General features: G+C 40.6%; 1 protein-coding gene across 8 annotated transcripts in view; it reads left to right on the top strand.

The window, feature by feature from the left end:
- Positions 1–25298, top strand: part of LOC123746902 (uncharacterized) — a 53318-nt gene extending 28020 nt beyond the window's left edge. For all 8 annotated transcript variants that reach the window (XM_045728783.2, XM_069319666.1, XM_045728775.2 and 5 more), the window contains exons 3-11: positions 5626–5676; positions 7970–8124; positions 8922–9076; positions 13467–13639; positions 14939–15087; positions 16863–17024; positions 19555–19718; positions 20099–20280; positions 20601–25298. In XM_045728783.2, the coding sequence (XP_045584739.2) occupies positions 5626–5676; positions 7970–8124; positions 8922–9076; positions 13467–13639; positions 14939–15087; positions 16863–17024; positions 19555–19718; positions 20099–20280; positions 20601–20667 (1258 nt within the window). In that variant the 3' untranslated portion in view covers positions 20668–25298. The remainder of the gene's footprint in view (positions 1–5625; positions 5677–7969; positions 8125–8921; positions 9077–13466; positions 13640–14938; positions 15088–16862; positions 17025–19554; positions 19719–20098; positions 20281–20600) is intronic.
- The last annotated feature ends 777 nt before the right edge of the window (positions 25299–26075 follow it).

The raw sequence follows: 26075 nt of genomic DNA, 5'->3' as shown, positions 1-26075 counted from the left end.
GTAGTGGTCTTATCTGGCACAAGACCGGGGCTGTAACATGTGGACATTGATGATTGATTGATGAGGAGTAAGCCACCCAAAAGGTGGCACGGGCACGAATAGCCCGTAAGTGGTGGCCCTTTTGAGCCATTACCAGTATCAATAGATGATACTGGAGATCTGTGGAGGTGCGGCTGCACCCTGCGTGACGGGAGATGTCTCCCGTTGTGGACATTGACTAACTCATCGCTTATATACCGCTCTCACTGCATAAGACCCACTTAAGTGGGTCCGAAGCCTGGGGATTAGTGATACTGGCCTTAACGGCTTGGCGCGCCATCCATAAGTTTTTGTCTGGTACGTCCTGCGAAGTCTAGTCAATTGTAATATTAGCGAAGCTGTGCTGGATATGGACTAAACAAATCTCAATGGATGCGTCAAATTCGATGTCCAGGAGCAGTTTTCCCTGCTGTCTGGCAGATTAGTCAACCCATCAACCTGAATGACAGTACATATAGTGGCTGTTTGGTCCAAAGTACCAATATGTAGTGATGGACCACCAGTAAACCATTTTTTGTACTATTAATTTGATGTCAGGAAAAAATAAAGCTAAAATCCAAACTTAAATATTCCTAGGCCTAGTATAGTACATATATGTACTGTATTAGGCCTACAGTAGGAGTGCAAGGAGAGGCGGAGTTAGGTCTTATAGTTATCTTGCATTAAGAACAGTTTCTGGTTTGTTCAAATTCAATAATTCGAAAGTTAACTTTCTGGTGGTCTATTTCTACATATTAGTGCGACCAAATAGCTAGTATAAGTACTTTCATTTTAGGAGGATGGGCTGAGATTAGTAGGTAACGCCAGAGGGAACATTCTGGCCTGACTGGCTTTCACATCGATGACATGTTCTTTCATGTTCTGGCATCTGGGTGTCCATTTCTCTTCTTCAGGCACGTCCTGACCTAATCCGGCACACATTTACTTCTGTCTGCCTGCCAGTACCTCAGGGAATTATTATTTTTAATCATATCTGGCGGACCTTCTTTACCACTCGGATGTGTGTTTGGGACATCGAAGTGCCGAAGCTGCGCCAGGTTTGTTGTCATAACACTGGCTTCCAGACTTGGAGAAATTTTAATGTCTGACAGTTTCGTGGCCTTCTCAGCTACGTCATCGGCCAGCTAATGTCAATATGCTTTGGTATCGAATTGATTACCTGATAATTGATTAATTTTTTTTTAAGCCAAGACAGCCCAAAGTTCATTAGGGCTGTCAAATGACGTACCTGATGAAAATGCACGCAAGAGCTGTTATCCTACCTCAACTCCTCTGAAGCCTGCTCCTAGAAACTCATTTATTTCATGAGAATGTAGTTTGAAACTATTACATAGGGAACTCTCATAAAGGAACTATCATCTCTCTCTCTCTCTCTCTCTCTCTCTCTCTCTCTCTCTCTCTCTCTCTCTCTCTCTCTCTCTCTCTCTCTCTCTCTCTCTCTCTCTCTCTCAGCTCTAGGATAGTGATGACGTGTTGTAGGGCATCATGTAGGCGTGGTGTGCTCGACACTGACGAGGGGGTTCTAATAAGCGTGGATTGGTTGGCACTAACATCATTATGGAGGCACTCCTTCGTCGTCTCTGATTACTACACCAGACACACACACACACACACACACACACACACACACACACACACACACACACACACACACACACACACACACACACACACACACACAGATACATACATACATACATACATACATACATACATACATATACTCATTGCGACTGATGGATATAACATTTCATATTACCATTTAACGAGAAGCGATCCGTGCACTATAGCTGTCCCTTGTTAAAATTCACTAATGTATTTAACACCAATTGTCAGGGTTTAAGAAGTTTAGCACGAGTCGAACTTGTTCACTGCTTATTACTACCAGTGAAGAACACGTATATATATCAATTATGAACAACACTACATCTAACTGGAAAAAGAAACAAAAATTCGACGGTAATTTTCCCTCTTCACAAAAAACAACTGTAGGGTAATGTTATATTATAAGTAGAGAGCATTTGAGGGACTTTTTACATCACGGGGTCACATGGGGTCACATGGGGGTCACACGGGGTCACACGGGGTCACACGGGGTCACACGGGGTACCATTACACCTGTCCCAACTTCCAAATGCTACTATCATTGGAATGAGAATTAAGGGAGGATGTGAAGAAAGATGGATGAGGAAGTGAGGAAACTCAAGACGGGAGGTACGGACCGGAGGAAGACTTGTTGCTGAAGAAATAATGACGTGGAGTGGAAAAGGAGAAGTATGTGATAGGAAAAGAGGGGGGGGAAGACAGGGAAGTGAGGAGAAAGTGATTGGTAGGAATATGAGGGTGAAGGGGGTGAGTAATAGGGAGTTACTGGGTTAATTGAGGTGAATGGGAAGGTGAGGGTGGGTAGGGAGGTGTGGGGGGAAGGTGAGGAATTGGAAAGTGATAGTAAGGGAACATGAGGGCGAAGGAGGGGAAGGTGAGGGAACATGAGGTAGAGGAGAGTGAGGAAACATGAGGTAGACGAGAGTGAGGGGACATTATTATTATTAACATCTTTATTGACAAAATTAGTGACAATTTTGCCTAATCTGAGGATTGCAATTAAGTCTTATTAAAGTGAGGATAATGCTGGTATTCACTGTCACTCAGGACAGAGGGTCATACACAAGACAAGAGGTCTAAACTGTAGGCGGAAACACACACATATATATATATATCATGGTTACAATCAATGTTTTAATGTATGAATATGTAAAAACAACTTTCTATTGTGCACTGCCACACAAGGGCAGGGATGGGTTCATACGTGATGCAGCTTAGAAGTAATATAAATAAAACGACATGAGGTAGAGGAGAGTGAGAGGACATGATGTAGAGGAGAGTGAGAGGACATGAGGTAGAGGAGAGTGAGAGGACATGAGGTAGAGGAGAGTGAGGGGACATGAGGTAGAGGAGAGTGAGAGGACATGATGTAGAGGAGAGTGAGAGGACATGATGTAGAGGAGAGTGAGAGGACATGAGGTAGAGGAGAGTGAGAGGACATGAGGTAGAGGAGAGTGAGAGGACATGAGGTAGAGGAGAGTGAGGGGACATGATGTAGAGGAGAGTGAGAGGACATGATGTAGAGGAGAGTGAGAGGACATGAGGTAGAGGAGAGTGAGAGGACATGAGGTAGAGGAGAGTGAGAGGACATGAAGTAGAGGAGAGTGAGAGGACATGATGTAGAGGAGAGTGAGAGGACATGATGTAGAGGAGAGTGAGAGGACATGATGTAGAGGAGAGTGAGAGGACATGAGGTAGAGGAGAGTGAGAGGACATGAGGTAGAGGAGAGTGAGAGGACATGAAGTAGAGGAGAGTGAGAGGACATGAGGTAGAGGAGAGTGAGGGGACATGATGTAGAGGAGAGTGAGGGGACATTATGTAGAGGAGAGTGAGAGGACATGATGTAGAGGAGAGTGAGAGGACATGATGTAGAGGAGAGTGAGAGGACATAATGTAGAGGAGAGTGAGGGGACATGAGGTAGAGGAGAGTGAGAGGACATGAGGTAGAGGAGAGTGAGGGGACATGAGGTAGAGGAGAGTGAGGGGACATGATGTAGAGGAGAGTGAGGGGACATGATGTAGAGGAGAGTGAGAGGACATGAGGTAGAGGAGAGTGAGGGGACATGAGGTAGAGGAGAGTGAGAGGACATGAGGTAGAGGAGAGTGAGAGGACATGAGGTAGAGGAGAGTGAGGGGACATGAGGTAGAGGAGAGTGAGAGGACATGATGTAGAGGAGAGTGAGAGGACATGATGTAGAGGAGAGTGAGAGGACATGAGGTAGAGGAGAGTGAGAGGACATGAGGTAGAGGAGAGTGAGGGGACGTGAAGTTGAAGAAAGTGTGAGGACATGAGGTAGAGGAGAGTGTGAGACATGAGGTAGAGAAGAGTGAGGGGAAAGGAGGGGGAGGGGAGGAGACATGAGGGTGAAGGAGGGGAGGGTGAGGAAACATGAGGGGTGAAGGGAGGGGAGGTAGTGATGATGGATAACACAGCTGTCCTCACACACGTGTCCCCTCGCCCTGTCATCTCTAGCTTCCAATTTTTTCCTTAACTCATGATAACACTTTTAATTAGAAGTTAATTGAATCTTGTATCCTTACTTGATTATGGGATTACTTATGATTAACAAATAATACGGACCAAATAATCACCTGATAACATGATACCATCCCATCACAATAGTTGTTCTCTTCAAATCACTTGTGTTGTCCCGTCTTGAGTACTGCTCAGTATTCACTTCCCCCGTCTGAGCAGGAGAGATTGCAGAAATAGAGGGAGTACAGAGAACATATACGGCACGATAAAGCACCTAAATTATTGGGATCGTCTCAAAGCCCTTCAAATGTACACTAGCTAGAAAGAAGACGAGAGAGATATCAAATAATATACACATGCAAAATACTGGAGGCCAGGTCCCAAATCTACACAGTAAAATAACAACATACTGGAGTGAACGATATGGAAGAAAATGCAGAATAGAACCAGTGAAGAGCAGGGGTGCCATAGGCACAATCAGAGAACACTGTATAAACATCAGAGGTCAGCGGTTGTTCAATGTCCTCCCAGCGACTATAAGAAATATTGCAGGGACAACCGTGGACATCTTCAAAATTGCCCGACCAACCGGGCTGTAGTGGATATGTGGGCCTGCGGGCCGCTCCAAGCAACAGCCTGGTGGACCAAACTCTCACAAGCCAAGCCTGACCTCGGGCCGGGCTTGGGGAGCAAAATTCCTCCCAGAACTCCATCAAGCAGGTACCAAATGATCCACAGATAACACGGACCAAATGGTCCACAGATAACACGGACCAAATGGTCCACAGATAACACGGACCAAATGGTCCACAGATAACACGGACCAAGTGGTCCACAGAGCTCCTCTGTTTTGTGGTGACATTCCTCACTATCACCACTTTTCTAATTTTTTGCTTTGTGTGTTCACCTAGTTTTGCTTGCAAGGGTTGAGCTCTGCTCTTTCAACCCGCCTCTCAACTGTCAATCGATCAACTGTTACTAACTACTAACCAACCCCCCTCCCCCAGGAAGCAGGTTGTAACAGCTGTTTAACTACTAGGTACCTATTTACTGTTAGGTAACAGGCGCATCAGGGTGAAAGAAACTCTGCCCATCTGTTTCTGCTGGCACCGGGAATTGAACCCCTGGTCTACAAGACTACGTATTCAGCATGCTGTCCACTCGGCCACCAGCGCCTCTACTCGGCCACCAGTGCCCCGTGTGTGTGTGTGTGTGCATGTGTGTGTATATACTCAACTAGTTGTACTCACCTAGTTGTACTTGCAGGGGTTGAGCTTTGGCTCTTTGGTCCTGCCTCTTAACTGTCAATCAACTGGTGTGTGTGTGTGTGACTACAAGGAAGTGAGGTCTAGTTCTTTTTGCCCCACCTACTATAGTCTTTGCTGTAAGACTTCTGGAGGTGGGGCATATAATATAAACTTTGTAATTTCTTAATATTCTATTGCAAATACAGTAGTGTGAAGGTAAAAGTGATATAATATACTTAATTTAGTTTTTTTTTCAGACGAGCACCAACACCAAGTGACCCGTGGGACTGTGCACCAAGATGCCCTAGGTCAGTACCTCCCAGTTATTTTGAGTTCTCAAACTCAGCAGTGTGAGTGAACTACAGTAGTCGAGTTTGTGCTCTTGCAAATAATCATATTTCTTAGCAACTTGTCATCTTATAAGTCTGATGTCTTTTTTTTCTATTTATGATCCATTTTTCAATGAGTGACCCCTATGTCATTCTTTAATTATGATTTTTTGTTTTTTTTTGCCTGTATATTTTATAAGTTTTCAATCTCTGTTTCTGACTAATGCATTCCAAAGAATTTACATCTTGAGAGATATGGTTTTTAGGGATATACCAAATCTTACATTTTTTGCTAAATATAATCAATCACTGTATGAATTTTTGTGCCTGTCAGTGTTATCATGTATTACATTGTTATGGTAGGTGTGAATACCTGTAAGATATCTTTGAACTGATTCATGATCATACAGTCATTGAATACTTTCACATTGTGCTTTTTCCAGTAGACCAATACAGTTGTACATAATTATTTCGGGGGGTCTTTATCACACTCATCAATAATGCCAGCTCCAGTTTTTATATATTCTACTGGTATTTGTATCATCCCATTCTGTGGTAGTATGATAAATACTGTATCTTAACATTTGTTCAACACGCAAATTAGTCTTATAGGCAGAATAATAATAATAATAATTAATAATAATATTACGCTAATAATAATAATAATATCTAATAATATAATAATAATAATAATAATAATAATACTTTATTAATTAAAATGTGCAGACAAAGAACATATGACAAATATACAATTGTAGGTGAAAAGGTTTCACATAAAATTAAGCCCTACCATGCAAAGCATTTTGGGCAAAACTTAGAATAATTTTAATAACAGTAATTTATAGTTATAATGGGGTAAGCACTTAATACTAAATGAGAAGCCAACATATGTGGGATGTTGATAAAATATATATAATGCTATAGTTGGAACAGGGACAGTAATTCCTGATGTTCTGGTGAAGGCATTTACACAAGTTTGGACATCATTGTTCCACATTGCCTTCAGGAAACTAACAAGCATGGTTGAGGCCATTTTTTTTTAACAAGCTTAGGTATACACAGCAATGTATTGCTACCCTATTATATATGAAGGATTACAGAGTATAGCTAAAAAACCTAGATGAGTTAATCTAATATCCCCATCTCACAGGATGGTTACTCATACATAGGATCTGGAGAGAACATGAAATATGAGTTTAGTCTATTACCCTGCACTAGCAAACTCTGGGTAGAACACAAGAATATCTTCCAGTATTTTATGAGTGTAGGATTTGGATGGATAAATTGTCTTAAATTTGTACACATTACTACTTGTAGTATGTGGTTTGTTGTGTCCATGTGAGACAGACACCACCTCAGACTTATCATATTCAGTATATTTAAGTACAGCAACAGTAGTCTGCAATCTGTTTTGCAACATCAGAATATTCTTTATCTGATAATTCATGTTCCAAATCTTAATACTCCAATCATGCATGTTTTATGAATACATGGTAATTCATGTTTTTAATTAATACTGATAATAATAATAAAATATGTGGGGAGTAAAGTAACTATTATACACTGAGAGTTTTTGCAAGACGACGCTCTACGGAGGCAACATTTCTATTTTTATGTTTGATGATTGGGTGGAACAGACTAGATGAGGAAGTTGTCGAGGCCATTTTGATACACAGTTTTAAATATAAATATGATAAGAAAAATGAGGGAAATGAGCCACAGAACTTCAATGGTTTAAAATGCATTAGTTATTAACTTGGATTTGCAAAAAATTACCTGAAGCCAATAGAGAATTATGGCTCTCATACCAACTTACGAACCTCGGCTGTCTGACACTCATTTTGAATGCACTTGGATGTACAGTATGAATAACAACAACAACAACACATGTTTTTTATTTTTAATGTTATGCAGCAACATAAATTGTGGTGTGTAGCATCAGAATGTAAGCATTAATTAGGTGGAAAAATCAGTGCTTCATCATAACAGGTACATAACAATGTTTGTGTCAACCTAGCAGTAAATATGTACTTAGTAGTTAGGCAACTCCTAAGTCAGTAGTTTGACCTAGGGGAAACCTCGATATAAGTCTTCAGTATATACTGTATTACAGTATATATGCAGAGAGTTCCTGTCTACAACAGTGGGAATTATTTCAATTCTTATACTATAACTGTAAGTGCATAATCCAGCACTAATAATTTTAAGTTTTATGAAAAAATAGTATTTCACTTTCCAATTATTATGTCTGACATAGGTTTTTTCTGTGCAGATACACACTGTTAGACTGGAGTATGGACTATGATGTGAGGCTCTACCCAGAGACTCTGTGGGTCAGCACTGTCATGATCTCAGACAACCGTGTCCTGGCTGAGCTTGAGGGATATATGCGTGTCCAAGACTACTTCTATGGCCTCAATGACCAAGGTGAAGGAGGGTGTTAAGTCACTTATAAATAGTCTATAAATTCTGATGTAATGACTCAAGTCTAATTACCTACTAAGTATACGGTAATTATGAGGTAAAAGCAACACATATGACACAAAGTACTGTACTGGGAAGACAGGACACCACAAGTAATTACACTTAGGTAATTACTTGTGGTGTCCCATCTTCCCAATACAGTACTTTGTGTCATATGACATTTTGGCCTCCATGATCTTCTCAAGAAACTTGTTTCAACTTCCTGCCACTCTATTTGTAAAAAAGGAAACTTTGTAATGTTTTTTGTTACACTGCATGCTTAGTTTGAATCTATGTCCTCTTGTTCTAGAAAAAAAGAGAGTTAGTTTAGTTCATTTATTATGCACCCCATACCCATCTTGTGGGCGGTAGTGTAAGGGGTTACAGAGGCACATAATGGACCCAGGGACTGAACGAAAGAGAGAGAGAGAGAGTGAGAGTGAGAGTGAGACCATCCGATCGACCGACCCGACCCGACCCGACTGACCGGAGACTGTGTACACAGTTTAGTGTGTTATGGCATAAAAGGCCCCTCAAGCTGAAGTGATATCTTTTGTATTTATGGAATCCCCTACCCACCAAAGCTATAAAAGCCAAGACTATCTAATGGTAATCCTGTGCTTTAATGGATGGGTGGGGGGCCATCATCTGGGTAGGGACCCCAGTGTATTTTTTACTCAGGACCTACAATGCTCTTACGATGGCTCTGGATATGATGTAAAGTGAAAGGTAACCTACATCTGACTCTGCTCCTTACACAGGGATGGTGCTTAACCTGACGGTGCCCTTTGTGACGCAGATCAAGTTTGGCAAACATCCTGGTGTGCTAGAGGAGACCAATGACTATACAGTTTCCCTCTATGTCCAACCCACTTACTACCAGTATGGTGATCTCCCTACACCCATCAGCAATGAGGTATGTAATTATTTCACCTTATTCTCTCAATCGTAGACTGATTATTTTCCACTTTGTATTGCATTGTTTGGACATCAAAACCTCAAAACACATTGGTTCTAAGTGGCAAATCTGTTTCAGTTGCTCTACAATGAAAGATGAAACACATTTGAAAACTGTCAATATATTTGTTCAGCTTTGGTTTTAATATTACAGTATGTAATTTGAAAAATAGCAGTAAGTGCTGGAGAAAAAGGTGTCATCAACTGTTCTTTTACCGATCAGTAATTAAGCTAGGGTTTTTTAATACACACACAAGTTTATCATTGTCACTTTCCATATTCATGTTTTGGGCAAATAAGACAGTACTAGAGTTCAAAATTCAGCTGGAAAAAATCCTCAGGAATAATGGGGGACCCCTTTGATAAGCTGCTGGCTTCCTATCAACACTGAGGCTACTAGTCATGGAGTGGCCTTAAATAAAGTCAGGTAAATAGCTAAGTGCAAAGATAGCATAAAAGCTCAGCAAGTTCATGAAGCCACAGTGTAGGCCAAACAACAGGAGATTCCTTTTATAATATTACTGGAATAATAATAATAATAATAATAATAATAATAATATTTAATAATAATGATGGTGATATACTTGTACTAGTACACTGTACAGTATTTACAAAGAAAAGTATACACTTGTTCAGATACATGGTACTGATATGAACTATAGCATTTTCTGGGGGGAGCCCTTATGGCTCCCCGGAGCTATCCATGGCTGATATGGATACCCTAACTATTTTGCATCAGTCGATGTGGGTGGAGTTCTAGGCCTAACAGGGACTACAAGCCGGAACCTGGCCCCCCTCACAGAGGCACGGGGAGCAATGGCCCATAGAAATGCACATGTGATTTGGAGCATTCTATATCTGCCATCAACTGGGATAGGCACCCAGAAAGGTAAGCACCACAAAACAAACCCCTATTGTAGTTAAGAACGAAAATTGGCAAACGAGTGAACAGAACTGCCCAATAGAAAACGAGTGAACAGAACTGCCCAATAGAAAACGAGCAAACAAGCATGACGTCACATGAGCAGCACCGCATGTCTGCGCAGCTCCCTCCTTCCCGGGAGGGGGAAGAGGGAGCCCCAGACCCTCGCACCGGTGATCCCAGCCCATTCAGGGATACTGTACCTGCCCAAGTTCATTCAGGACTTGTCCCGTCTGAACCCTTGGGTTTCTTGCCCCACGTTTCGGATTACCACTGTGTCCCAGGTCCTGCTTCTGTTGGAGCCGGGCACTTGGATGGTGTCTCTGGACCTCAAGGACGCGTACTGGCACGTCCCTATTCAACTGGGGTGCGGGACTGGCTCGGTTTTGTTGTGGGGTGTCAAAGATACCGTTTTCGTTGTCTCCCTTTCGGGTTGAATCTGGCACCGGATAAGGCACGTGTTCACATGCCTTATCTGGGTCGTGGTGGCTCGTCTGCGTCTGTTAGGTGTTCGAATGTTGGCTTAACTCGATGACTGGCTGGTTTGGGCTCCCAGTCGGTCCTCGTGTCTGCTCGCCAGGGATTAGGTGCTTTCCCAGCTCACCGGGCTCGGGTTCCTGGTGAGCTGGAGGAAGTTCCGTCTGGTTCCCTCCCAGGTTTGGACCTGGCTAGGTCTTGTGTGGGACTCTCGGACCGCTTCCTTGTCCCTTCCTCTGGCGTCTCTCCTTCGGCTGCGGTCTTGCCTGTGCTTGTTTCTGGGGGGCTCCCAGGTCACCTGGCGGTTGCTCGAGGGTCTGTGTGGGAGCCTGAACTTTGTCTACCCACTACCCTACCCACCTGTTGGTCTACCCACCGGGTCGGATTTGGCTTTGTCGGCTGTTCTGGTTTCTTCTGGGATGTCCCATTCGCCAGCTTCCTCTTTGGATTTTTTTTTGGTTCTGTGCCTTGGCTCTTACCCGAGCCCTCACTCGATGTGTTAAAGGAAGCATTGTCTCTTGTCTGGGGCTTTGTGACCAGTGCTCACCAGGCCAGCCAGGGGCAGTGGGGTCCGTCCTTCTGTTGGGCCCTCAGCCCAACGGAAGGACGGGAGTTTATGGGGGTGTTTATGGGGGTGTGGTTTGCGCTTTGGAGGGTTCGTGTCACCAGCGGATTGACGATCCGGCTCCATTCGGACTGCTCCCTGGTGGTTCATTGCCTAAACCGAGGGGGTTCAATGCGGTCCTTGGCACTTTGGGGTTGGTTGCTTCGGGTGAATCATCTGCTTAGTTCTCGGGGTATGGCTCTCCTGGCCGTTCACGTCCAGGGGGTGTTAAACATCCTGTCCCGGTTCATTTCCCTGTCCATGGAATGGACGGTCAGCACCGACTCATTCAGTTGGCCCTGCCAGACGTTCGGGCACCCGGAGGTGGACCTCTTCGTATCGGCGTGGTCGAAGCATCTTCCAGTATATGTGGTGCCCTTCCCCGACTGCGAGGCTGTCGGGGTCAATGCCTTTCAGCAGGACTGGTCGAGGTGGGGGTTCCTGTACCTCTTTTTCCTGGTTCAGCTGTTGCTCCAGGTCCTGGCTCGCTTGGAGACTTACCAGGGGCAAGTAGTCCTCTTGGCCCCATGGTGACCGGCCTAGCCGTGGTTTCAGGCGCTGCTTGCCCGGTGTTCGAATCCGGAGGTTTTTCCGCGGCTCCGCCTCTTTCAGGAGATCGGCCCAGTCCGGTACGAGACAGGTTCGCTCTTCTCCTCGAGCCTTCGCGTTTGGTATTTTTGACTCGGGTTTATCACCATCTCTATGGTGCTCAAGTGGCATCTTTGATGGTTTCCCACTTGCGGGCTTCTTCTTGGCGGCAGTATGAAGTTTCCTGGCAGTCCTTCTGTTTCTTTTTAACTCTTCGTCGTTGCTCTTCACTTTCGGTTCGGATGGTGTTGTCCTTTCTCTTTTGGTTGTTCCAGGACCGTCATCTTATGCCTAATACTGTCACCTCATATCGTGCGGCGCTCTCGGAGCCGCTACAGCTTGCTTTCAGTATTGATGTTACTTCTGCACCATTTCGCAAGCTGTCTCGTGCATTGTTTCACCTCCGGCCTGATCATGCTCCACCTGAGCGGTCCTGGTCTTTGGACAGAGTACTCTCCTATCTCTCTTCTCCTCGGTTTGTTGTGGCCCCTTCGGTTCAGGATTGTTTTGCTAAGGCTCTTTTTCTGTTTGCATTAGCCTCTGGGGGTCGGGTGGCAGAGCTTTATGCTCTTCTTCGGTGCAGAGGTTTTTGTTTTTTTGGTTGTGGTCATAGGTATGTTCGTCTGCAGCTGTCTCCATCTTTTCTGGGGAAGAATGAGACGGCTGCTTTCCAGAGAGTTCCTTGAGTTGTTGATGCTTGGTTGGTCACTCTGGGGGTTCATCATGTGTAGTGTCTGGTTGCGGCCCTCCACTGTTATCTGCGCGCGACTGATTCTGTGTCCGGGGACGCGCTTTGGGTTGATCCAGTTTCCCTTCTTCCCTGTTCGCGGGTTCAGGTCTCCCAGGTCGTCCGCAGGGTGATTAAGTCTACCCAGCCTGCGGTCTATCCCCGTGCCCATGACTTTCGTAAGTTTGCTGCTCTTGCTGCCGTCTTTGGCAATATGTCTTGGGCTGACATTCAGGCACGGGGTTTTTGGCGGTTAAACAGTGTCCTGGCTGCATACTACCGTTCCTGGGCTCAGTCGGTCCTGTGTAGTTTTGAGTCGGCGGTTGCAGCCCATTGTCTCGACTTCGAGTTGAGGAGTGGAGCACCGACCGCCTCCCGGGTAGGTCCCCGTCTTCTTGTTTTGTCTTTGGTGAAGTAGCTCCGGGGAGCCATAGGGGCTCCCCCCAGAAAACCAGCATTGAATGTAATGAAATGCCATTTTCTGGGTGAGTCCCGGAGGCTCCACGGCAACCCTCCCTCTCTCCGGTTGGCGGTTTTTCATGTTTTTTTATATCCAGCCTCAGAACTGGGATGAGGATCGCCGGCGTGAGGGTCTGCGCAAACATGCGGCGCAGCTCGTGTGACGTCATGCTTGTTTGCTCGTTTTTCTTTTGGGGAGTTCTGTCCACTCGTTTGATAATTTTCATTCTAAACCAGAATAGGGGGTTTGTTTTGTGGAGCTTACCTTTCTGGGTGCCTGTCCCAGTCGATGGCAGATATAGAATGCTCCAAATCACATGTGCATTTCCATGGGCCTTTGCTCCTTGTGCCTCTGTGAGGGGTCCAAGTTCTGACTCATGGTCCCCGGTAGGCCTAGAACTCAACCCACATCTATCCATATCCATATCAGCCATGGGTAGCTCCTGGGAGCCTCCGGGACTCACTCAGAAAATGGCATTTCATTACATTCAACGTTGGTTTTTTATGCTGAGGCTTTAGTGGGTGGATGAGCTTGAAGTTAAGGCATTGTAAACACGTAAATTTTTATTTAGGTTCTTGTGGATGAGTTAGAAGCAAAGACAGTGTTCGTGCACAGCTTTGAGGCAAATGTGTGGGATGTGACAGAGAACTTCCTGCAGGAGAAGGTTCAAACTCTGATGGAGCAGCTCAGACACAATGGTGAGGCCTTCCTTGATCGCTACTACTACCTCGCCTCCTACAGTAGGTGAGTGTTATGGGTAAATCAAAGAAGGAACGGAACTATTATTTCCATTTATCCCATACATTAAGTCATTGTCAACATCCCTCAGTAGTGAGAGGTGTTGCCACAAACCCATCTTTCCACCCTACAGTAAGTTATTGCTAAAGAATACACCATAAGTGTAAACGTTATCACAGTTTCAAGCCCCTTTCACCAACAATATGTGATCATCAAAAGACATTGCTTTAGTAAGCTTAGATTGGGACTCCAAGATGGCCACCATTTTCCTCCTGGGAACCATATGCTGCCTGTCTATATGTCTACTTTCCATGATCTGTTACAGTGGGCATGATATGTTTTGATTGGAACCAGTAGGCATTCCTGTATCTTTTTCCTACATTTGAGAATCTTTGCTTTCTGTTCTTTGGAAGTTGGAGATCTTACTTGGCTGTATGCCCCTTCCCTCTGTTTTTGGCCAGATATCTTGACTCGGTTTACTTTTCCTGTTTGCCTGCTAGTACTGTACAATGTTGATTCATTGAACTATATGGCACCAACTGCAATTTGTTGTAATGGGAGATTCGTTGCAACTGGAGATGCCTCCAGGATGCATTTCCCATGATCTACGGGCTAATTTCCCTTAGCAAAATTTTTTATTTTAACCTATAATATAATAGCTACCAAATGAACATGTCTGCAAACAAATTTTGCCACATTAGTTAAGAAAGGTGGGGTCCAAGAGCTAATAGCTTGATTCTGCAGCCACAAATAATAAAAACACCTAGCTTATTTCTCATGGCCACGTCCTCAAAATTATTATTTTTTTAATTGCTTGAACATTGTTTATTTATGTTGGCATAACATAAACAATGTTTAGTGATCATATTAATAGTGTGTTTTTCCTCAGATATGGATTTACCTTCTCTATTTGTCCTTACATATAATGACCAAACTACATAACAGAAGATGAAGAAGCGACGACATTTCGGTCTGTCCTGGACCATTATCAAGTCATATGTGATCAAGTCATCACATACGACTTGATAATGATCCAGGATGGACCGAAATGTTGTCTTTTCTTCATCTACTGGTTTGTGGTGTATTTGGTCATTATATCTTCAGCCACGTTATTGTGATTCATTGTCTCCATACGTATATTACTAATCTATTATCTTCCTTAATTCAATATATCTTTACTTATTCATCAATATCTCTTTAAAACTTGAGCAACTGTTTTCTCCCCATTACCTATCCACCAGTCCTTACTCATACTTTACCAATATGTTTCTGATTTACTCATGTATCTCATCGTTCATTTACCAGACCAGAGTTATACCAAGCAGTGTATTATGAAATATGGATCTACGCGACCAACTTCCGTGACCCGCAGACACACACAAGGTCTTCACAGTACAATCGACGGCCACAAACAAACAAGATCACGCAGAAGACTCTCAATAAACTCTGCAGAGGTAAAAGTGATTTGTATTTACTAGAAATGCCTTGTGTAGCTCAGGAACCTTTTAGTTATTCAGGGTCATCAACTTCTTCAAGAGAAAACTCTTCTCAACTTCTTGAGAAAATCGGTGAATTTGACGAAACTCCGAGTAAAGAGCTCTTGAGCTACACAAGACATTTTTATTTCATATTGTCCATAGTCATTTCAGTAATTTCAACATACTGCATATTGTACTGTACAGTATTTGTATTTTGTTAGCAGAGCTCCAGGAAAATGCATGATGTAAATTTAATATGTATAATGATAACAAACTGCCAGTAGTTCACATGGTATATAATAATAGTAAACTGTTGGTGCCTTCTGTATAAGGAAAATGAACTGCTTATACATTCTGTATAATGAAGTAAATAGCATAAGCATTCTGTATACTGATTAAATTACTGGCATATTCTGCATAATGATAGTAAACTGCTGGTACATTCTACATAATGATAGTAAACTGCTGGTACATTCTACATAATGATAGTAAACTGATGGCACATTCTACATAATGATAGTAAACTGCTGGTACATTCTACATAATGATAGTAAACTGATGGCACATTCTAGCTAATGGTTTCCCATTATTGGGAAATGTACTTCCTAAGTACAGGAAGCCTGTACTTAGGCTGATTGAGATCCCCCTCTAGGCCAACTACCCATCTACCCGAGGGCGTAACCTTCAACAGTGTTCTAACTCGTGAGTACCTATTTACTGATTGATGAATAGATGCATCAAGTAAAAGGCAACTTGAACCAATGATCTGCCCTGCCAGGAGATCCAACCCGGATCCCTTGATTGTGAGCCACTGACACAAAATGCTGGTACATTCTGCATAACAGTTCGGGGACAGGGAGCCTCTTACATTTATTGAGGTTCCCCCACCCCCCCCTAGGCCAGCCGCTGATCATCTCCAGGATGCAACCCACAGTAGTTGCTTAATTCCAGGGGTACCTATTTTCTCCTAAATGAATAGAGATATCAGGTGAAAAGAAACATTGCCCAAATGCTTCTGTCCTATCCTATCACAAGGATTAAACTTAAAACCCTTGGTTGTGTACCAACATCATGGACCGCTGCACTGGTACATTCTGCATAATTAACTGCAGGTAGATTTACATAATAACTGTAAACTGTTGGTATATTCTGTGAATTATATTACACTGTTGATAAATTATTCATAATGATGTAACTAGGATTTATTTCTGATATATATATGAAAGGTTGCAACTTTAAAACTTGCAAAGCCACAGTGCAGATCATGCAACAGGTACCATTACTCCAAGAGAATAATAAATCTTGGCATTGCATACCTCAATGAAGATACTGAGTACTATTATTAATTGGAAAATACATCTGGACAAATTTATCAGACAAGTTTGAGAACTAAAACCCTTCATGAACCACAAGACTCCTGTCTAAAAAACTCTGTTTATTGGAGTCTATTGCTGCCAGGCAAGGTGTTAATAAAATCCAGAAGAGATTGATCAGCTCTAAAGTGATGACATACAAAATTTTTAATGATAGATGATGGCATTCACCTGTTCTACAGAGCATGTGTAATCTAAAAGCTGGAAGGATATTTTTTACCATAGTTCTCTTATTATTATTACTTACTGTGTACAATACTTATCAAAGGTGAAGAGGTAGACATAACATTAATATATATGTTTCAGGTGGGCTTTTAAAAGCTATTGAAACTGAAGTGAAAGCAAGGCAATCTTGCTACAAATCTTATTCTTTTATAGGGGTCGAATGTCCTAAATTTGAGGTACTGAGAACATACAAATATGGTATCCAGAAGAGACGTTACTACCATGGACTCTTTGCCTCTACTTCCCCCAGAGAATGCCAGTTTACTACTATGAGTGTCTGGAAAGGTTTTATGCCCCTTCATCTTTACAAACATGGTAAGTAAGACAAAATAAGATTTTTTAATTGTTCTTAATAACTAGGATTTATTTAGTTCTCATGGTATGTTAACTATTCCACAATCCTCATAATTACAGGTCTACAAATGCTGCATAATATACCTGCAACAAACAATAGTAATATAAAATCTCTTGACTTATAAGGTTAACATCATTAAAAGATACTTTACTTGTATTTTCATATGAATAGCATTACCTAAACATTTATAAATAGTTTTTTCTGTGGGAAGCCTCTATGACTTTCTGGAGCTTATCGGGCTAATGTATGTTATATTAGACCTGGATATTAGCTATGGAGTTCAGACCTACCAGGGACCAGCACCAGAATCTTGCCCCTTCAGAGAGGTTTCAAGGAGCAATGGCCCTGGAAAACCCCCCTTGTGGTTAGGGGTTTTCCTTGTCTGCCATCGATCAGGGTTAGGCACCCAGAAAGGTAGGCATAACAAAACAAACCCCACATGGTAAGAAACTAAAACAAAAAACTGAACAGAGAGGTAGAAACTCCCTACAATCTCACATCACACTTTACTGCAGTGCCGCTCGTCCGCGCAGCCCTCCCCTCCCCAAGAGGGGGAGGGGAGCTTCCGGCTCTCCTCCGGCGCAGGGGTTTCTGCTCTTTTGGTACTGGTGGTAGGTTTGTATGTTTGCAGCCTTTCTCCATCCTTCTGGCGATGGCTGAGTTGGCTGCTTTCCAGAGGGGTCCTTGGGTTATTGATGCTTGGTTGGTTCGGCCGAGGGTGCGTCATGTGTTGTGTCTGGTTGTGGGTCTTCGCCGTTACCTGCATGCCGTGGCTGGGGATGTGCTTTGGGTTGATCCGGTTCCCTTCGTTCCCTGTTTCAGGGCTCGGGTCTACCAGGTTGCCCACAGGGTTCTTAGGTTTACCAGCCTGCGGTCTATCCTTGCGCCCGTGCCGTTCGGACATTAGCAGCTTTCGCTGCCGTGTTTGGTGACATCTTGGGCTCATTTCGGGCGTGGGGATTTGGGGGTCGCACAGGTTCCTGGCCGCCCGTTATTTTGTGAGCGAGTCTGCTCCTGTGCATTCTTGTGTTGCTTTAGGTTGCAGGTTGCTGCCTGTTGTCTCGACCTCGTGTTGTGGAGTTCGTGGCAGCCGCCTCCCAGGTCAGTCCTTTCTTTTCATTCTCTTTGAGTATGTAGCTCCAGGGAGCTGTAGGGGTTCCCCACAGAAAACCAGTGTTGAATGTAATGAAACGCCATTTTCTGGGTAAGTCCCTGGCAACCCTCCCTCCCACCCATCGGCGGTTTTTCGCGTTGGTTGAAGCTTAGCTTCTGAACTGGTGCTAGGCAGCCAGCGTGGTGAGGTCCGGGGCCCCCCCTCCCCCTCTTGGGGAGGGGAGAGCTGTACGAATGAGCGACGTGGCAGTAAAGTGTGATGTTTGCTTGTTTCCATGGGATTGTAGGGAGTTTCTACCTCTCTGTTCATTATTTGTTTTAGTTTCTTACCATGTGGGATTTGTTTTGTTATGCCTACCTTTCTGGGTGCCTAACCCCGGTCGATGGCAGATAAGGAAAACCCCCAACCACAAGGGGGTTTTCCAGGGTCATTGCTCCCTGAAACCTCTCTGAAGGGGCCAGGCAGGTTCTGGTGCTGGTCCCTGGTAGGTCTGAACTCCATAGCTAATGTCCCAGTCTAATATAACATACATTAGCCCGATAAGCTCCAGGGAGCTTCCGGGGCTCACCCAGAAAATGGCGTTTTATTACATTCAACGCTGGTTTTTTAGCAAACTAATGTTAGAACAAAGTAGTTTCAGGCATACAGATACTGTACAGGTATAAAAATCCAGCATTGAATATAACAAAATACCTCTTTCTGGAGGAACCCTGGTGGCTCCTCTAGAAGTTACATGCAAATGTGAATTTTCCCAAAAGCCATCATTTCTTGTGGTCTTGAGGAGGACAAGAAACTGGTGGCTTATTAAAAATCCACACGTTATTTTTTATCTTTTCCAGCTACTGTTTGAACTGGAGAACTGTCTTTGTGTTCGCAGCTTTGGTTGGTAGGCTGTTCCACGAGTTTGTTACTCTGTTGGTGAAAAAGTATCTCCTTTTGTCTATCCTTCATTGTGACTTGTTGAGCTTAAAGCTGTTGCCTCTTTTGTAAGTTACATTGGACCTTTTAAAGAAATTTTCTGAATTTAAGTCTTACAATTTCTTTACAAGTTCAGTAATTCAAAGGTCTCAATAAAAATCTCTTCTAAGGTCTCAATAAAAATCTCTTCTAAGGTCTCAATAAAAATCTCTTCAAAGGTCTCAACCAGGTACCTGGTTGTTAAATGATTTAGTGGGTCGTATTCCGGGAAAAATTTGGATTAAAGACCTGCCCAAAATGCTATGCGTGCTTTACAAGAATGTAAGAACTCTTGTATATACTGTATATAAATAAAAAAATAATAAAAATAAAAAAATAAAATAAAAATGTCTTCCTTTCAGATATTTCATAAACTAAACCTTATATATATATAACTAAACCTTATTCACATCTTTCAGGTGTCAATTCACATATGGAGGTGATTGAAGCAACACGACCTATAGCTCTTGTACATATACGAGATTCCACTGACCCTAATACTGAGTGTCCACAGAACCTTACAATGTCCCTCTATCTTCCGCAGCGACTGCACTCCAACCCTCCAATAACTGGATATGCTGCAGTTAGTATCCTTACAAAAAAATTATAAGTGCATGTTGTACTCTCATAACCACTTAAAAACATAACAATGCAGATATGTCTTAAACTTATATGTGTAAACCAAGGTGCTTCCTTATCACTGAGTACTGGGTGTGTGGCTTAGCTTTTTCTCTCCTGCATCCTAGCAGGATAGAAAGTGTATTTGCTTCTGAAGTTGTTGTTGGAGGTGGCATTCACAACATTCTCTTGCAGTGTCATTTCATTAAATTCAGTGTCTAATTTTGTAGGAAAAATTATTCAAATAATTTATTAATTTTGTCCTTTTGTAAAATAAAATAATCATATGAAAAATAAGTTTATGATACAAAATCTTATCAAACTGATTTCATGTACTCTTTGCAGCCTTCTGTACACATCACAGACTTAGATGATGTAATTGTGTATGCATACACTGTTGGAGGTTATCTTTTGGACCCTATCCGTGTACGCAAGGAGTTGTCTGACATGAAGTACAGGTTGTCAGAGTTTGGTGCCTGCTACAAAGATGATGAACATTATGTTGTCATATATGATTTCATAGTTAGGTAAGTGGTGAATCTGTTAATATAGTATTTTCATCAGCAAATATTATTAGATGAGATTGAAAATATATACAATATAGTATCTACCTGTATTTTATTATACTGTACATTTAAAACTGTCATAATTAATTTTGAAATAATCACATCTTTAGACTTTATATACAATACTTATTAGTTTATTTATTTATTTATAATAAAGTACTTGTTACTTATTAGATGAGAGTACATTTATTGGTGATTAAATGTGACATTCTGGCAAAGCCACTAACACGCATAGCATTTTTGGTGAGGATTTTGTTTAACATTTATCTTTCAACCCTCAGATATCATGGACGTCAAAATGAAATTTGGATAGTGGCAGAAAACTGCAAAGCGACACACAATGGCTAAACACAATTTTAATATTTAAACTGGTTACTTATGGTGTCAATATAGAATATGGAGATAAATATGCAAGTAATTCACATAAACAGCTTTGTGACTATTGTACAGTCTTTACAATTGAGATGATATCCTGAGCAAGGTTTGTATGTGAATTTTATACAAACAGTCTTGTAATGTAGATCTCCCATATGAAGATGAAATGATTTATGTCAACTTCTCATTAGAATCAGTAATGAAAGACAAGCTTTAATGTTGTATATATTTTAAATATTGTATTATCCTTAATGAAGATATCTTATATACCTACTAATTTGGGATACCTACAATTAATAGTTTACCTACACTGAATTGAGAATCATATTGTCATGTACGTAAGATTTGATCTTAATAATAAGTGTTGAATAATGGTTTAATGGCTAATGCTGTGTTGGAAATCATGTACAAAGATTAACTTTTTTGTACACGGTAGATCCACTTGTTAACTTCTGTTCACTTTATGCTCAAAGTTAGCCACACAGTTATTAAGAAGCTCTGTAAGAAAAAGGGATACCATGAGGGAGAGTGCATGTGTCACCCTGCTGGACAGTGGGACACAACTTCTTAGATTGGTATGGGTGTATCCTGTCAGGGACAGGAAGCCCCTTAATTTGTTGATGTCCTCCCAGCCAAGGTCGAGGCTTTGTCCATGTAGTCACCCACTCTGTTGCCTTCCAAACTCAGTGGATACATCTACAGTACTATGGAAATGGCAGTAGTACTTACATTTTAAAAGGATGCTGTTGGACTCCACAAGGATTGATACAAAATGTTTTCTAATTTAATAATATGACTTATTATTTATTAGAAGATGTTGTGGATAGGACTTAATAACATAAATATAAATGCTGTAATTGTATTTTTATTAAATAATTTAACATCAGTCATTGAATGGAGAGAGCACTAAGTTCTGACAATGACATAGAGAATCACCAAGGTGAGAGTAGACCTTACTTGTAATGCCATTTTGCCCGTAAGCAGCTTTATAAAATAAATTTGATTTTGCATTTACATGCAAAACTTCATCTACAAGTTAAGTATCCTATTATCTTTGTATTTTTCAAGTCAACTGTTGTTCAGAGAGGTACTCAATTTTGCGTACAGTGTATCCTACTTTAAATTAATTTTTCTTTGTTGAGTAATGAATTTAAATTACAATGTACATACTGTAAAAGATTTTATCCAGCAAATGTTCTAATACATAATCTAATTACTGTAGTGTACTTTTTTTTTTTTTTTTTTTACAATTTATTTTGTTAACTAAGTGATTGTCATTCTTGTAAACCCTCAAATGACACAACCTGAGGTCCCAGGCAGCCTGCCTTCTAACTCTTCAGTAACTCATCTAACATCAGTAACTTCTGCCGAGACCTCTTTGACATCTTTCTTTCAACTAAGTGATGCAGGGTTTGTCTACATTGGTTCTGCTGGAGGCAAGTGCTATTTTTGTTTTCATTTAATCTTTATGAGTGTGTCTATTCCAGCCTTTTATTTACTTTTATAAGTATGAGGTAAATGATAAATGTTCTCTAAGAAGAGACAGATTTAAATTTTGTTACAGAATTGAAAATATTTTGTAACTAAAAAACATAAATGCTAAATGAAAGTTCAGCATTTCAAAATGATTTCTGTACAGTATACAATATTTATTTTGAAGAGGTTGAATTTAAAATTGCAGCCTCATTATAGTTAAACAACCGAATTTTCCATGAGGGCCACTATTTCCAGTGATTTATGGGGACAGGAAGCCAGTAATACGTCAAAGGTGCCCCCATTTTTCCTTGAGAATTTTTTCCAACTTGATTTTGAACTGCAGTAATATCTTATAATGTTATAAATAGTTCTAAGCAGATATTACTCAATATTCCATACTCAAATAATGTATTTTAGATAAATCTATTATGGGAAGATTATATGATTTTCGTTTTAGTGGGCCAGCCAGAGGCTTAGGGCCTGCGCAGGAATATCCCTGCAAAAAAAAAAAATGTGTTGTCTGTGTATTAGCAAAGTCAATAGGGGCAAAAGTAAAGTAAATTGGAAGGAATGATTAAGAATAGGTACCTATGTGCGAGATGTGATGGCAGAGAAATACTTGACGATATGAACTATGAGTACAGTATTGTAATTATCCAAGTGTAGTTACCTAAGTATAGTTACAGGATGAGAGCGAAGTTCGTGATAGCCCGTCTTCTTTTTGTGTGTGCCAGAATGTCTGCTTTCCAAGTTGTATTAATCTCTAGCTACAGAAAAAGGCTAAAAAAATAAAAAATTGCAGGTACTAAAGATAATTTAAAAGATTAACTAACCAGTTTCAGCTTTTACTATGAAGGCTTAATTTAACTGCCTTTAAGATGTACTTACTGCTAACAGTCTTTAGCAAAACTACTTTCTTAATTTATATTCATTAAAGAGTGATTTTTGTAGAAATAAATGTAAGCCTTTTTTTTCTTATGTGTGAATTACGATACTGTACATTAAAATTACTGTATGTATATACTGTACATTATGTTAGTTTGTGATAGATTAAATGGATACAACATATAAGATCACAATAGAGATTAAAAATATGGCTTTGAATGAAATGAGGAGCTCTTTTCTGAGTGAGCCCCCCTTGGTTACTTTCTGAGTCAAACACTTGGTCCACTCAGGACAGGGTCAGGTATGCCAGGGCTTTGTCTAATTAAATCTCTCAATGCAGCCCATTTTTTTTTATATGCCGCTCACTAGAAAATGCAATGTTTTTACCTAACCAGATATGAACCCAAATAACCCATCTACCCTATTGAGGCCAAGGCATAGAAAAGTCAATATCAATATTAGGGTGCTTTCATTTTTACTGATTCTTGGTACTGTATATTCAGTGTACTGGTCAATTCCATAAAAAATGTGATATATATTAAGTATGATGACTGGGTGCAATGTGGCAGGTATATTTGCTGAAGATCTTGTCTCAAAAGTTTGAGAAAGGAGACCCTGAAGAATTTTAAATCTAGTAGAGATTGTTTGAAATATATATATCAATCAGTGCAAGGATTAACGTGTGTTAACATCAGGTTAAGATGCAACAGAGCTAGATGATCATACAAATTTGGCTTATGGTAATTTTACAAATGTACAGAATTTAAAAATTAATGTAACTATAAGCCAGATTATTACCTGTACATGTATAGAACTATATAAGTGGCATTGAGCTATAGATGATGTGTGTTTCTTGGTCAGTTAGATTAAGTACCATAGGATCTGGTCAGTAATAGATGTATGATTACAGGGACACAGCTGTGCCTATTGCTAGAGGAACTTCAACAGACTAATTAAGGGCAATTCATAGCACATCATTAAATAATTTTTTCTTTTATAGTTCCCATCCTTTCTAAAATATAAAATATTTATGTTCTCATTTTATCATCAAAAAACCTGTAGTCATTTTTTGGGGGTTAATTTCAATAAGCAGTGACTGGCTTTTGTTATATAATACATTTTACTGATATCATAGGCAGCATGTAATTACCTAAGTGTAGTTACAGGATGAGAGCTATGATCGTGGTGTCTTCTCTTCTCAGCACTCTGTCATATAGCGCTCTGAAACTCTTGATGGTTTTGGCCGCCATCCCTTTCTCACTTAACATGTTGCAACTGTCTACCACTCTGTTTGTGAAAGGGAATTTTTTTATATTCCTTTGGCAGCTTTGTTTATTTAGTTTAAATCTATGACCTCTTATTCTTGAAGTTCCAGGTCTCAGGAATTATTCCCTATCAATTTTATTGATTCGCGTTACTGTTTCATACGTAGTGATCATATCGCCTCTTTTTCTCCTATCTTCTATATATAGAAATTTGCTAATTTAATGGGTATGGTTACAAATACATATCAGATGATGCTTCATGTTTATATTTCTCGCCAAAACAGTGCTACATTATTAAAGTTTTGTACTCTGATAAAGGTTGTTTTATATAAATAACATGTAAACAGGCATTTGTAATGTACCAAATACTTAAATAACTGGAGAATATCACATTTAAATTTTTATTATTGGTATTTTTCAAGTATACAGTGATTTGTGCATAGATTAGACTCATACTTGAGTGTTTTATGGTTGTAAATAATATTAAAATCATCATACATTATATACAAAATTATGTACAATATATTAAATTATATCAATTATACAGTATGTAAAACTTCAGTATTTACTATTCCTTATTTCATTATATGGTTTTGAATTTCTCAAAATTCTTTAATTGGGTAATTTTTTACAAAATTTCAACATGTAAACTGCATTACAGTTTGATAGTACTGTATATACTGTATTGCAAATTCATAGAAAAGTACAGTAGTGTAGGGCAACACTAGAAATACATTCTGAAAATTGATATAATGTAACGAAAACTATGTTTGCACATAATAAAAAAGTACTGTACAATAATAGTATCACATATGTCTTGGTCATTTTTATTTAGGTTTCATATTTTTTCTCATTTATACAGTATTTACAAAACAACAATGTAAATCGGGTTTAAGCAATTTATTAAGAAATGTTGGCCTAAAGGTTCATGGGACATGTTTACCCATCTCATAAACATTAAACTAATCTACTTCTTAACTACAGTATTATGTTCTCAATTCCTAAATTAGTGGCTATACATTATTCTTAGACACTACATTTTTCTTGTTGTAATATTGACAATTTACAAGGTTTGCCCCAAGCAACCCTATAATTATATACAAGTTGCATTACTCCTGGCAGTCATATGACGGGTACTTCTTCACTCATGCAAAACTGGATTAACATTTTGTGGGGCTAGTGCAAAACGAATTTATGAGCCTCCACTTAGCAAATGATTCTAAAATATATACAATAAGTGTGCTTCAAATAATTTGTTTTATAAATGTGGCATTAAATTCTTATACAATAATAATAATAATAATAATCACAGAGAAATCACATTATCGTGATATATCAATGTAAAAATCAAGAGGAGCCGTGATGAGGGTTCAAACCTATGCACTGGGTGTTTCCAGATGCATGCTCAAGTCAACTACGCCACGACATGGTAAAAGAATTGCAACCAGGGGTACAACGGCACCCTCGAGGATTCCTGTGGCTTCCACTGAAGCCAAAGTAGGCTTTCACACAATTCCCCTGTGGACTCTGGCTCTGTCGTCCAGTAATTCTACCTCTGATGCCCCTCTTTCAATACACAGAAATCACATTATCGTGACATAGCAAATATCACTGATTATGATTCAAATATCATTAAAGCCTCAGGAATCCTCGAGGGTGCAGTAGTACCCTAGGTTGCAATTCTTTTACCATGTTGTGGCGCAGTAGTCTAGAGCGTGTATCTAGGAACACCCAGTGCATAGGTTCGAACCCTCA

This window comes from Procambarus clarkii, chromosome 93 (genome assembly GCF_040958095.1).
Source record: "Procambarus clarkii isolate CNS0578487 chromosome 93, FALCON_Pclarkii_2.0, whole genome shotgun sequence".
NCBI lineage: Eukaryota > Metazoa > Arthropoda > Malacostraca > Decapoda > Cambaridae > Procambarus > Procambarus clarkii.
The sequence above is the reverse complement of the archived record's forward strand: the minus strand, read 5'-3'. Positions and strand labels throughout refer to the sequence as shown.